This window comes from Oratosquilla oratoria, chromosome 41 (assembly GCF_046742065.1).
Source record: "Oratosquilla oratoria isolate Oo_2021 chromosome 41, ASM4674206v1, whole genome shotgun sequence".
Taxonomy (NCBI): domain Eukaryota; kingdom Metazoa; phylum Arthropoda; class Malacostraca; order Stomatopoda; family Squillidae; genus Oratosquilla; species Oratosquilla oratoria.
Genome location: NC_134817.1, coordinates 1,350,399 through 1,364,862, shown reverse-complemented (window position 1 = coordinate 1,364,862; position 14,464 = coordinate 1,350,399). Strand labels below are relative to the sequence as shown.

General features: G+C 46.3%; 1 protein-coding gene across 7 annotated transcripts in view; it reads right to left on the bottom strand.

The window, feature by feature from the left end:
* Positions 1-12,298: 12,298 nt before the first annotated feature.
* The window catches only part of rhea (Talin_middle and talin-RS domain-containing protein rhea), a 269,357-nt gene continuing 267,191 nt past the window's right edge, over positions 12,299-14,464 (bottom strand). For all 7 annotated transcript variants that reach the window (XM_076177737.1, XM_076177740.1, XM_076177736.1 and 4 more), the window contains one exon: positions 12,299-14,238. In XM_076177737.1, the coding sequence (XP_076033852.1) occupies positions 13,710-14,238 (529 nt within the window). In that variant the 3' untranslated portion in view covers positions 12,299-13,709. The remainder of the gene's footprint in view (positions 14,239-14,464) is intronic.

Genomic DNA, 14,464 nt, shown 5'->3' with positions numbered 1-14,464 from the left:
GTCATGATGGTCAAGAATTTTACCATGTTAAACTAATTCAACGCCCACTGTGACTCAGGTCAACATGAACATGACTTTTCCTATTCAACTTAATTTAATCTACAGTCATGATGGTCGAGAATTTTACCATGTTAAAATTAATTTCGACGCTCACTGTGACTTAGGTCGAAATGACCATGACTTTTCCTATTCAACTTAAGCTAATCTGTAGTCATGATGGTCAAGAATTTTACCATGTTAAACTAATTCAACGCCCACTGTGACTCAGGTCAACATGAACATGACTTTTCCTATTCAACTTAATTTAATCTACAGTCATGATGGTCGAGAATTTTACCATGTTAAAATTAATTTCGACGCTCACTGTGACTTAGGTCGAAATGAACATGACTTTTCCTATTCAACTTAATTTAATCTACAGTCATGATGGTCCAGAATTTTACCATGTCAAAATTTATTTCAACGCTCACTGTGACTCAGTGATGTCACGGTATGATGACGTCATTGTGATAAATTGACGTCACCATGTAGTCCTATGACGTCAATTTGTGTCCCTGTGACGTCACGAGACGATCCTATGGCGCCATGATCAATCCGGTGACGTCACAGTACAATCACATGATGTCACTAGGTATTAAACATATAGAAGTCCGCTTGTGGGTGACGAGACGTCACAAATTGCCATAGCACACTATTGGATGAAGACGCTCGCCACGGGCTTCGAGAACTTCCCGCGGGAAGACTTGGGGTGAGTTGGATACATACCGAGGGTCCAGGCCCGTCTTCGTGGGAGACGCTCAGGGAACGTCTTCACCCAGGACGAAGCCTCTTGACTAACGCCCACGGACGAGGTCGCTCGGAAACGAACTTGGCCTCGCATACTCCCTTTCGGTTTCTCGCTTACCCCGAGGATCTTCACGAAACTAGTGAGAGTGGTAGGCGTACGTTGGACGGAAGCAAGCGTCTCCACACTCATGTTCCTAGACGGCTAGTGGATGCATTTGCCCACCGGGGAGGGTGCATCGGCCGACATCTCAATGGCTCTGAGTGTGTTGGCGGACGTGGAGTTCGGGGTGGACTGGGACGGGTCTGCCCTTGCTCCCACACAGACTTTATTGGCTCGGGATTGAGTGGGACACAGTCAGCGTCCTTCGGGTGCTCCCCTGCGCCAAAAGAGCGTGCTTCTCTCACACGTCCTCCCTCCTTCGGTGGCGGGGGGGGGGGGGCCTCAACTTCGCGACCCCGGCCCTTCCACTGAGCCGCTTGGGGCGCCGACGGCTGGTACGGGAGGTCGACAGGAGCATACTGCTTCTCCCGCGTGACCTGCCCGGGCCGATACCCTCAGCACTCCACAGGTTGTTGCGTCCCTGGCTTCGGTCGGGGGCCCTACGCCGGTCGCTGGAGTTTCTCCGCACCCACTCTGTGGAGCGGGTGCGGGACCTAGGGACTGGACATCGACGACTCCCTTGGGGACACGGTGTCTCTACCACTCAGTCGCCCCTGTCCCATGTGTCGCCATGGAAACGGCTCCACCCCTCTCATCTCAAAAAAAGTGGAGGGGGCAAAGGGCGACCGAGGAGTGGGGAGGGGCCAGGAACCGTTGAACAGGATACAAATTTCGTATAATTTACGCATTGTGTGAACAGTGCAATGTTGTGCATGTCACATTCTTCGGCGTGGGTACTTGACGTTTCTGTCTCCCCTCTACTGAGTGATAAAATGAATAAGTCTCCCATAGGAAAGACACACGTAATAACGGTTTGATTCAGGCTTCACCTCTCCTCCCACCTGTCCTCGTCTCATGCATAGCTTCGCTGTGCAGGTTTCTTTCAGCCGATAATATTTCTTTGTCGCGGCTCGTGCCGCTTAAATTCTTCTTATCGGCTTAAGAAACCTGCACAGATTTAGGGTCCCTCCCTCCTCCCACAGGCGAAGCCTTCATTTCTCATTGAAGTGACGCGACGTCCGGCTCGAGCTAGCCGGGTAAGAAGGGAGGGAATAGGGAGGGGGAGGTGGGGTCGACAATGCGCATGCCTGCACAGAGCCGGGAATTTTAAATTTCCGATGATTTTGGCGGAAAATTCAAACCACACTCAACCTTCGGGAAATGGCCATATGACCAGGAGTGTGGTATGGGATTATCGCTATAGCTTCGCTGTGCAGGTTTCTTAAGCCGATAAGAAGAATTTAAGCGGCACGAGCCGCGACAAAGAAATATTTTTCTTATACCACTATTTCTCTCATCCTTTACTACTTCCCGTGATTCTCTCAACTAGGGGTCACAGAACAAAACAGTTTCCATATGTAAAATCAGCAGATCAAAAATAGTAACAAACTGTAAAGAAATAGCATGCAACCGAGATTTTCTAAAAATTTGTTGTCCTCTGTAATGGTTAGTTAATTATATTGATCACTAAAATAAAGATTGATATAGTGGTTTGTGTGTCTAGTTGAAGCAATTGACATTTAATAAAAAATGGTAAGTAATACGAAAGGACTGGATATTAATATAACATTGAATACCTAAACAAAATTTACAAATGAAACAGTATAAATTACAAGTTTTTTCGAGTTGAAAATATACGCATACTATGAGCGAGCGGTTTTGTGTAGTATGTATAAGCAGATGGCATATTCAATTACTACTCATTACCTGCATATAGAAGAGGTAAGCTATTCATGCCAGTATTTAAGGAACCAATTTTGTTCGGGGTATTTATACCTCAGGTATGCAAAAACTAGATTTACTTTTGTGCAAAATACGTTTTCATGTCCTCATGGGTCAAAGAAAATGTAAAGTAGAAGGGCTAACCTTAAATCTATACAATATAGGTTTTCAGGTTTAGAAAATTAAACATTTTGCTTATCCCTTCATTATAGTGACACAATCATGCTATATAAAATAGAAATTCAAATATCAAATATTGTATATAATTTCAGTATTGTCAGTAACATTCTTAAAATTATCAAAACCACTATTGGGGGGAATTTATTTTTTGTGTAGTAATGACACAATAAACTTAGAAAATTAAAGAAAGTGAGTGAGGAGCTTACGTCAGGAGGCAGTAGACTTACCCATTTTAACGGACATTGACGTCGACTGTCATAACGGCGCTTACATAACGAGGTGCAGCGAGCACGTCCACGTAATAGAGAATAAAACCACTTCAGCCGTCCGTGTATAGTTTTATACAAGGGAACTGGTATTTGTGACTGTTAACATTACATATGACAAGGAGTGTCTTAATTCTTTTATAAACTTCATTGTGCAAAAACCTTATTGCATTTTGCCTTTGACGCATCAACCACATATGCACGGAGATCGTCGGTGTAATATAGGATTTAATGTTTATAAAGTGGGCGTCTGTCTCCTTGTAATTTTGACACTAACAGAAACGAAGACTAAAGGCCTGTCTACACGAGCGGGCCTGATCGGCGGGTTTGCCCGTTAACGGGCAAATTCTCGCGGGCCTGCCCGTGAATGTTGTCCACACGACCGAAGTGATGAACAGCTGGGCCTGCCCGTGAATGTTGTCCACACGGCCGAAGTGATGAACAGCTGGGCCTGCCCGACGATGTTGCCAGTAGCGGGTGGAGTGCTGTACGAGAACCATGGTGCCTAGCATTGTCGGTGGCTCACTAGAGTTATCCTGGGCTGCCATCGTTAAATGTTCACTGTGCTACTATGCCGTGGAATGTGGGATGAAGGCCCGCTGTGGGTTCACGATATTATCTTGCGTCTGGCAGGGTAGAAACTCCAGCTACCGGGCACCAGCTCAGTGATTTCGCTCGGCGGCCTTTCGGGTAATTTGATCGTTTGCCCGTCAAATATGCCCGTTAACGGGCAAGCCCGCCGATCAGGCCCGCTCGTGTAGACAGGCCTTTACGATTGCAATAGAAAGATGAACAATAGTAGGAACAAAATTATGGTTATTCTTTGGGTTTGACAAATATATTTACGATCTGTAACAATTTGACCTGCTTGCAGCCAACGGTACGCCCATTGCAACGTACGGCAGCCACCACAGCGTCCTGGACCTCCACGATGTCAAGTTCCCTTGGACATTCGTCATAGCAGCGGTCCAGCACCCCATTCTTGGCTACGACTTCCTCCAGCATTACAATATGGTAGTAAACGCCAAGGATAACTGCTTGTACCACGGCACGACAAGCATACCGGGAACCACCACTAACGCCAAATCCCACCAGATATCGTCCCTCCAGTCCGCTGGCGATTATGTACGCATCCTGCAGGAGTTTCCCCAGCTAACATCGCCAGACAAGACCAACACCACCACCACCCCTCACAACATCATGCACCACATCCAGACATCTGGACCGCCAGTACACAGCAAGCCTCGACGACTTTCCCCAGAGAAGTTGGCCGCTGCCAAACAGGAGTTCCAAGAACTCCTAGACCAGGACATCATCCAACCATCGGAGAGTGCTTGGGCATCACCACTCCACATGGTTCCCAAGCCACCCCCACCGCCCAACCAATGGCGGGCTTGCGGTGACTACCGTCAACTTAACCGCATCACGAAGCCCGACCGCAAACCCATCCCTAACGCTCAAGACTTCCACTTCAAGCTTCACGGGAAGTAGGTCTTCTCCAAAATTGACCTGGTCAGGGCGTTTCATCAAATCCCTGTAGCGCCGGAAGACGTCCAGAAGACAGCCATAGCCACTCCGTTCGGCCTCTTCGAGTGGAAGATGATGGCCTTTGGCCTCCGGAATGCCGCCCAGACGTTCCAGAGGTTCATAGACCATGCCCTCAGAGACTTCGACTTCATCACCGTTTACATCGACGACATCCTCGTAGCCTCCGATACCCACGACCAACACCGCCAACACCTCCGCCTCCTCTTCCGCCGCCTCCAAGATTATGGCCTCCGGGTACATCCGTCCAAGTGTCTCCTCGGAGTTTCATCTCTCGACTTCCTCGGACACCGCATCTCAACAGCAGGTCTGTATCCTCTCCCTCAGAAAGTAGACACAATCCAAGATTTCCCACAGCCAACAACCATCAAGATGCTCCGACGATTCCTAGGAATCGTCAATTATTACCACAGATTCATCCCCAACGCAGCTGCAAAACTCGCTCCCTTGAACGACCTCACCAAGAACCATTCCAAGCGGTCGGTCAAACCTGTGAGATGGTCTTCCGAAGCGACCCAGGCATTCGAACAAGCCAAGGCGGCAATCGCTGAAGCCGCCCGCTTGTCCTACCCAGTAGCTCACGCACCCACATTCCTTACCACTGATGCCTCCTCCACAGCAATTGGCGCCGTCCTCCAACAGAAGATCAACGGCCAGCTCCAGCCTATCGCCTTTTTCTCCAAACGTCTGGACCCTCCTCAAATTCGCTACAGCGCCTTTGACAGGGAACTGCTAGCCATAGTCTCGGCTGTCAAGCACTTCCTTTACTTCCTGGAAGGCCGGCCTTTCGTTATCCTTACAGACCACAAGCCACTCGCCCATGCCCTAGACAGAGTCTCCGACCATCACTCCCCAAGAGTCTCCCGGCAGCTGTCCTTCCTCTCCCAATTTGATACTCGCATTGAATACATCAAGGGAGAGGATAACCAGGTAGCCGATGCCTTGTCTAGAATCACCTCCAGCATCCTCCCTAACCACAACATAGACTACGCACGCATCGCCGCATCTCAGAACAACGACGGTGAACTCCGCCTCCTACGTATGCACGACACCTCGTCCCTACAGCTAAGACAGCTTCCCAACAACCCCGTACCATTGTGGTATGACATCTCCACAGGCAAACCCCGTCCGTACATCCCCGCCTGTCACCGTAAGGACGTCTTCTCCTCCTTCCATGACCACAGTCATCCGGGCATCCGCGCGACACAACGCCTCATCACGGATCGAGTCGTCTGGCCAGGCATCAACAAGGATGTCAGACAATGGACCCGGACCTGCCTCCCCTGCCAGACGGCCAAGGTTACGCGCCACGTCCACGCACCACTCCAGCGTTTTCCTGCACCAACGGCACTTTTCCAGTCAGTTCATGTGGACATTGTGGGCCCCCTTCCGCCTTCTCGCGGCATGCGTTACCTCCTTACGTGTATCGACAGGTACACCAGGTGGCCAGAAGCGATCCCCCTTCCGGATATATCCGCCGAGACGACCGCCCGTGCTTTCCTCTCTGGATGGGTATCCAGATTCGGCGCACCTCACATCATTGTCACCGATAGGGGCTCCCAGTTCGAATCTGACCTATGGTCCAGCCTCCTCAAGTTCCTTGGCACCAAACGTAACCGGACCACCGCTTACCACCCCCAAGCCAATGGACTCGTGGAACGGTTCCACCGCCAACTGAAGGAGTCGCTGAAGGCACAACCCTCATGCGACTGGGTCGACGCCATTCCCCTGGTGCTTCTCACGATCCGCGTCACACCTAAGGTCGACAATGACATTTCCCCATCGCAGCTACTTTACGCTGAGAACCTTCGCCTCCCTGGGGAAATTGCCACGCCTGCCGTCGGCGATCCGGATCGTCACGCCCTCCTCCAACTCATCAAGGACACATTCGCCAACACCCGTCCAACACCCCCTCGTCCACCACAACCACAGCCGGAGCACCTTCCCCCGGCCCTGTCTACAAGTGACTACGTCTTCGTCAGGAAAGACTCCACACGAGCTCCTCTTCAGCGCCCATACGACGGCCCCTTCCGAGTCCTCAGCAGATCACCAAAGTACTTCGTGATCAACCGAGGTGCCAAACCGGATAGCGTCTCCATCGACAGGCTCAAGCCGGCCCATCTCCCCATCAATCCCCCTACCAAACCTCCAGGGCCACTACAATACCTCTTACAGCATGGTCCTAACCCCATCCTCACCACCGAACCAAGTCATTCCTCACCCCCCGAAACACTCTCCCTTCCAAACCAACACTCCCCTCCAGGGCCACTACAATACATCTTACAACATGGTCCTAACCCCATCCTCACCACCGAACCAAGTCATTCCTCACCCCCCGAAACACTCTCCCTTCCAAACCAACACTCCCCTCCTGCCCCTGACTCTTCACCATACACAGATCACACGCACACGACAGCGAACCCTTCTCCTTCTCCCACCCCGCAACCACATCCTTCTACAACTGTTCCCGGCACCCCGCAAGATCCTCCCCACCCTACGCCCCCACTCTACCATGCAATGCAACAATTCTCACCCAACCTTATGTCTCCACAGCTCCATACTCAACCGACCCCACCTCGCCAGGCATCTGACTTCGACCACACCACCCTGCATTCGAGCCCCCCTCCATCAAGGCCCTCCTCGCCAGACATGCCCCCTGATGGAATGACCACACGTTTTGGGCGAGTGATACGAAGGCCACACCGATTCAACCACGTCGCGCGCGTCGCTCCCTATCTCCCTCGACGCCCGCTCTCGAAGCGAGGGGGAGTGGTGTAGTGACGCAGCCACAGGCGGTCACACACTTCCCATAGTTGGCAAGAGGTGAATATGAGCTAGCCAATCAGGAGCCAGCAAATGGTTCTCGAGCGGCTAGCGACCTCTCTTGCCAACTACGCTGAGCCGCGAGCGACCCTTAAATAGGGCAGTGGCGGCTAGTCAGGACAGAATGGTAATAGCCACGGCAGCAGCAACAACATCTCGTCCAGTCTTGTAGCAGTTCCATCGAGCCTCGCCGTCATCAGCCGCCACCGCCTCTGACGTTAGGCTCACCGTCCAGCTACGACTGATCAGATCCACTAACCAGTGGCTATTACTTGTGGTTTTACCAAAGAGATTAGAATAAGAGACCAAAGTGAATTTCATTTTCCCTGGCTTGTTCGAACCAAACCACTACAATGATGACTATTATCATCGATATTATAAATATCAATAACGAAGTTATCATTATTATTAGAGGGGGTTTACACTGTCTAACGCGGTTCGACAGACACAGTGATATGTGAACGTGTGAACGGGGTATTTGGGGTTTTATCCAACGTGTTCGACAACCAAATACCCCGTTCACACATCACTTTAAACACGTGTCTGTCGAACTGCGTTCGACGAACCGTTAACCGGGCCCTACACGATCAATATTATTGCGCAATATTCCGTATCGTACAATATTATTGATGGTGTAGGGATGGTACTGAAGAATGACACAATATATTGAAAACGTCAAAAAGAGTTTGATATTTTATTGCACAATATTGAGTAGTGGGAGGGGAATATTGCGCAATATCCTGTCAGTGTGGCTGCTGCCCTCGTACTGTCAGCATGTCTGGGTCCGTCATGGTGTCTCTCTGAAATCCTTCGTTCGACTGAATATATTGTGCAATAATATGAAGCTATGTAGGGGTGGACAAATATTGCACAATAAAACTGAATCGTTATATTGTGTCAATAACGTTGGTCGTGTAGGGCTGACTTTAGAACGTGTAAACCCCTCAAATCACTGCCTACAGTAACTGCATGTAGGTCGACAAAATATTTCTGGTCACACATTGTTAAATGAAACGAATTCTTGAACATCGGGGCTTTATTTAAGCAGTGACTGTGAAAACTTTACTAAAGTCATTAAGGAACTTGGAATACCCTCTCTTATCAGTATAATATTGTCCATAATGACAGACAGGATGGTGAAACGTTCTTTCTCTTCTGTGTACCATAAGGCTTAGGTGGGTAGCCAGTCAGGGCATACACCCACTCATCCATACATCCATACACTCACCCATACACCCACGCATCCCATTTTAGTGGTAGTTACAATAAATATTTTATTCTGTTTCTGTGTTATAACTGGACGCAAAATCACTTCGAATGTAACAACTTACAACGGTTGGAGCTCCAATAACCGCCTAATTGTTGTCCTTCCTCTTGGGCCACACAATCCCAAGTGGACTATGAACTATGGGCTACCTAGGAAAGACTACTCGCTCGCACGGGATAGGTGTGTGTATGTGTGTGAGGGGAACATGTGAGAAAATGAAAAGATAGTAGGGTATAAAAGTCGGTTTTTGCCAATAAGTGCATCTTTAGGAGCTATTCTACGGGCGATAATCGTGGCGCAGGAGGAATGGGCAGGAAACTTGGAGGGTGACGCCTGCAACTGAAACAACCAAAAAGCGGGGAAAATGATGGGAGACGTAGTGGTAGAGAAAAGTAGAAAAACTTTAGTGGGAGGTAAACTGAAATGAGATGTAGTATGAAAGTTAGAAAGAAAGCGGATTCTAGTTGAAGGAAAATTACATGGGAAGTATGTATATGTTTCTCACTCTATCCAGCCTAGTAATCCCTATCATATTTAACAGGCACCTCATCTCAAACACATTCAAACTTCTCCTCTCTTCCTCTCTTATGTTCCATATTTATGCCCAGTACAGTGCTGTCGGCACAATCACTCTTCATACAATCTCCTCTTAGCATCCATTCCCAAATGTCTATTTCTCATTACACTTTTTTAATCCCCCAAGGCATTTACTCACTTCTTTCAATCTACATTCTACCTCCACCCCACTCCCTTTCCTGCCACATTTGCACCCAAGCATCTAAAACTATCCACTTCCTCTAATCTCTCTCCCTTAATACTCACTTCCAGTCTGTTGCCACTCTCTCCCTTTGTACATCTTATCACCTTATTTTTACCCACATTTATCTTTAACTTCCTTCTTTTGCACACCTTCCCAAACTCTGTCACTAACTTCTTCAGTCCCTCCTCTGATCCTGCCACAAGCACAGTGTCATCAGCAAACAACAACTGGCTTACCTTCCACTTTTCTCCATTTTCTTTAATCATCTTCAACCCCTGACCCACTACCCTTGTATTTACCTCTTGTACCACCCCATCCATGTATAAATTGAACAGCCAGGGTGACATAACACATCCCTGATGAAGTCCCACCTTTACCTCAAACCACTCACTCTCTCCATTTCTAATTCTAACACAAGCTCTACTACTCTTGTAAAAACTCTTGACTGCTCTTTACAGCTTTCCTCCAATCCCATATATCTGCAATACCTCCCACAGTGCCTTCTTGTCTACCCTGTTTAAGCCTTTTTCAGATTCATAAAAGCCCAAAATATATCTTTACCTTTTCCTATAGCTTTCTCACATATCTGTCTTACCACAAAAATCTGATCTATGCAACCCCTACCTGTCCTAAACCCACACTATTCCTCACCAATGACTCCCTCTGTTCCTCTCCTAATCCTCTCAATCAAGACCCTCCCCATAAGCCTTCCCAACTACACTCAACAAGCTGATCCCTCTGAAACTACTACACTCACACTTGTCCCCGTTTCCCTTGTAAAGTGGAACTATACAGGTACTCCTCCAGTCCTCTGGCACTCTACTCTCTCTTAAACAGACATTAAATAGCCTCACCAGCCAGTCCACCATCACTGTACCTCCTTTTTTCAGACATTCTGCTTAGCATTCATCCAACCTAGAAGCCTTACCTGCTCTAATCATCCTAACAGCTGCCTTCTCTTCATCTTTCTTTATTTCTCCTCCATTTTCCTCACTCATCATGGTCATTTTCTTAGTGCTTCCCACTGCAACTACCTTTCCCTCCCTATCCTCTTTCACATTTAGCAACTCCCTTAAATACTCTGCCCACCTTCCTCTCACTGCCCTCTCTTCCATTTTCATCTCTACATCTGCACCTTTTACCTTTTCTTCTCTACTTGATTTGCTTCCTCTTAATTTCTTTTCAAAAAATTTTTTTTTATTACTTTCAAAATTTTGTCATACTCTTACCCCATTTCACATCTGCTCTCCTCTTTGCCTCCTTTATCTTATGCTTTACCTCTCTTCTCCTTTCTTTGTACCTCTCATATGATTCCCTCATCCTAATTTGGAAGCAATCTATGAAAGCCTGCTTCTTCTCTTCTACACCCTTCTTTGCTTCCTCATCCCATCACTCACTACCCTTCCTTCTATTTCCTCCCATCCTTCTTGTTTCTACACACCATCTTTGCACACCTTATGACTCCCTCCTTCAGCCATCCCCATTCCTCCTCCACTCCTACTTTTACTCTATCTTTCATTCCCTCCCATTCCTCTCTCATCTTCTTATACTCCTCCTATTTCTTCTCATTTAAGCAGTTCAATCTAAGTACCTCCCTACCTTCTGCCCTTTTCCTTTTTCTCCACCTATCCTCCACTCTCAACTTACCTTCTACTAAAAAATTATCTGATATTCCCCCACTCTCTCCCCTTAGAACAGGGGTTCTCATTAGGGGTGAAATTCAGCCCCAGCGGGGAATCTTGGGATTTCTGGGGGTGATTTGTGACCACAGTCAGCTTATGGGGTGAGGAAAGCAATTATAGGTTTTGGCCTATCTGGCCTGTCACCTGGGCTGGATTTATACTAATTTGGGAAAAATATATTCTAATTTGGAAAAAATAAAAGTTTTTTTTTTAGTAATATTTGCATATTATTTAGAATGCACCTTTTGAAACAGACAATCTTGGAAAGGAGGGGGGGAATGACATTCTGACAAATGGTGAAAGGGGTGAATGGGCCAAGTAAGGCCTTAGAACGTGTAAGGCCAAGTAAGGCCTAAGAACCCCTGCCTTAGAACATGTACATCCTTAACTCTGCCTACTATACTCCTGGTTACCACTATATAGTCCATTAACACTGTATCTGCCACCCTTCTATCCACCACTCTCTCCAATGTGTACTTATGCTTGGCTTTTTCCCCCCTTACCTGCGAAGTAGCCAAGTCAAAAGGCATATACCCACTTCTACCCATTTCATTCCCACCCACCACCCTTTAATCTTAGCTCCTCATGGACAAAGGGTCATCCCTGTATCATGTCCACTGACCTGGGTCACAAGCAATGTAGCAGGACACAGCACATCCACAGCAAGGCCACTTCACTTAATCGACAACACCCCTCTTGCATAAAAAGAGAAGATGGGAGAAATCCCTTTGGGCTGTATCAAAATATCATTCACATATAACTACTCCCTAGCCCCCCTATCCCCTCCCTTCCTTGCATCATGGTATTAGCTATACACAGCCATTCTCTACTCACCCCTATCTCCTGCCATCTCCCTTCCTTGCTCTACAGACATTCCCCTCTTGCTCAAAGCCCTTTTGACCCCATCCATCCATCTTATACTGTATAATCCCCTCAAGTTCATTCCATCCACCTCTGCCTTCCACACCTCTTTTACTAATCTTTCTTCACTTATTCTTCCCATGTGTCCAAACCATCCAAGTACTCTCTCATCAGCCCTATCTGCCATCTCCTTTTCTTTGGTATGCTAATTGAAAATGTATTCCTGGGTAGTAAAACAAAATACAATTCTGCTAAATGTACACAATTTATTGGTACATAGGTGTTACAGGTTAGAAAGAGTACACTGTGGGTCAAGATCCACGGACCCAAAAGGCACAGATTAACTGCGACGGATTGACTGGGTTGGGCATATAGGGTCAGGAATAGTGTCAGCACGAGAACAGGGTGGGAAAGATGTGGAAAGGACAAGGATGATGCCCTAAACCTTTTGCAACTTGGCTAAGTAATTTCTTTGGTACAGTATTTCCACTTCACCTGGACATTCGAGTGTAAATAATATTCTCTCATTGGTAAAGTTGGGAAGTATCTGATGAATGGTAACATGTGTGTCTTTTGAACAAATCTATCTGAATATATTTCTTTCAACTTTCAAACCACTCATGTCCTAATGGGTTTACTCTCGAACACGCAGATAATCCAGGTGCTTCACCTATGAGAGTCCAGCACAGAAGCAAAAGGCAAGCCACCCCATCCAAGTGCTGACCACCAACATTATATTATCTGCTATATTAGGTATAGATTACATCTGTACAAAAATTATGATATGTTTAATTTGACTATTACAACAAAAATATCAGCACCAAAATGTTATTACACATCTTCAAAAAAAGCAAAACTCCCAAGGTTAATTGAATAACATATTACATTGAACAGCAAAGTGATTACATCGATGGATAAGGCAGTTCAAGGCATATGATGGACTTGGATTTCCATCAAACATTCCCAAGTGTTGGTAGACTCATTTGTATAAGTCATAACTATATCTAACACTTAAATACACCATTTGGGATCATCAAAGAAATTAATAATGTGCCTCCAAAATTTTCCTTCTTTACATCCTCTGTAAAGAGACACTGTTCAACTAAATAAAAAAAGCTGTTGGGGTAAATTAAAATGTGTGAATGGATGTGGTTTGACAATTTCTTGGTAGATGATACTTTGGTACTGATCATCCTCAAACTCTTAACAAAGATGTGCAAACCAGGTTATAACTGTTAATATATATATTATTATGTTTGTAATTTACAACAGAGATGACCACACAAATACAAGAGTTCTAAATGGAAATTTGCTGTACCCAGTGGCTGCAAGCCACAGCCAATTTATGGCTCTCAGCAAATTTACAGATATTGGGGGAGGGAGGTCTATGACTATTGTTTACTTGAAATATCTTTCAACCTAAACTTGTGCATTCTAACCATGCTTATCCCAAACAGGAAGGTTTAAAAATTGCATGAAGTTTTTTAAATTGCATTCTTTGATTTAAGGTGGAAGTTTTGTACCTGAGGAAGGGATGCAAAGATGATCATTTGTATTTAACTTATATTATGCCTTATTTTTTTGCTTTATGTGCATCCAATTCTGTCCCTCCTCTTTTATCCATATTATCCTTGAAGTATGACTGCTGGACACTTGCTCAACTTTGGTCAAGGCCAAAACTTTTGGTTGAGCTGGTCACATGCATGGTCTTCTCAATGTGTTGTGTGCTGCTTGTTAAAATTTGCTCTGCTGATGAGTAAGATTTGGTCTTTTGTGAGGAAGATTTTGTGGAGGTGTTTAAGGAGGATGATCCTGATTGATTCTGGAAGGCTCTTAATGCTTCTCTGAATGTGGGTCCGTCATCAAATTCGGCACCACTCTCACTTGCACCAGACTGATTCAGAGAATTGTTGAGAGAGTGATTTGAGATTGTGACTGTCTGAGAATAAGTGTTACCACCTGAGGGCATTGAAGAAGGAAGAATGTGACTTGTGATAACACTGCGAGATTTGTTGACTGATTGGTTCTGTGTAGATCCTGACTGATTCAGTGGGGTCTGGTTCAAAGAGTTGTTGGAGCCTCTGTGTTCTCCGTTAGACTGTAGAGTCTGGTTTGGAGAAACAGAATAGCTTATTTTTACTTTTCTTCCAGGAGTCAATCCTGAGGCTTCATGGGATGAATCATACCTGCAAAGATACAAGTCATAATGAATACTTCATACCTTTACAAGGTTCAAAATGGTGGTATATGTCACTATTCTGCTCTTCATAAATCCACTTTATTTTCTTCAGCTGTGGGATGGGTGCTGAAGTGATTAATTTCAGCAAGTTAAAAATTGCCTCCATGCAGGAGTCTGCTCTTAGGGTAAGTAAAAATGTAATTTAGGTGTAGCCTGTAGTGTGGATTGACCCC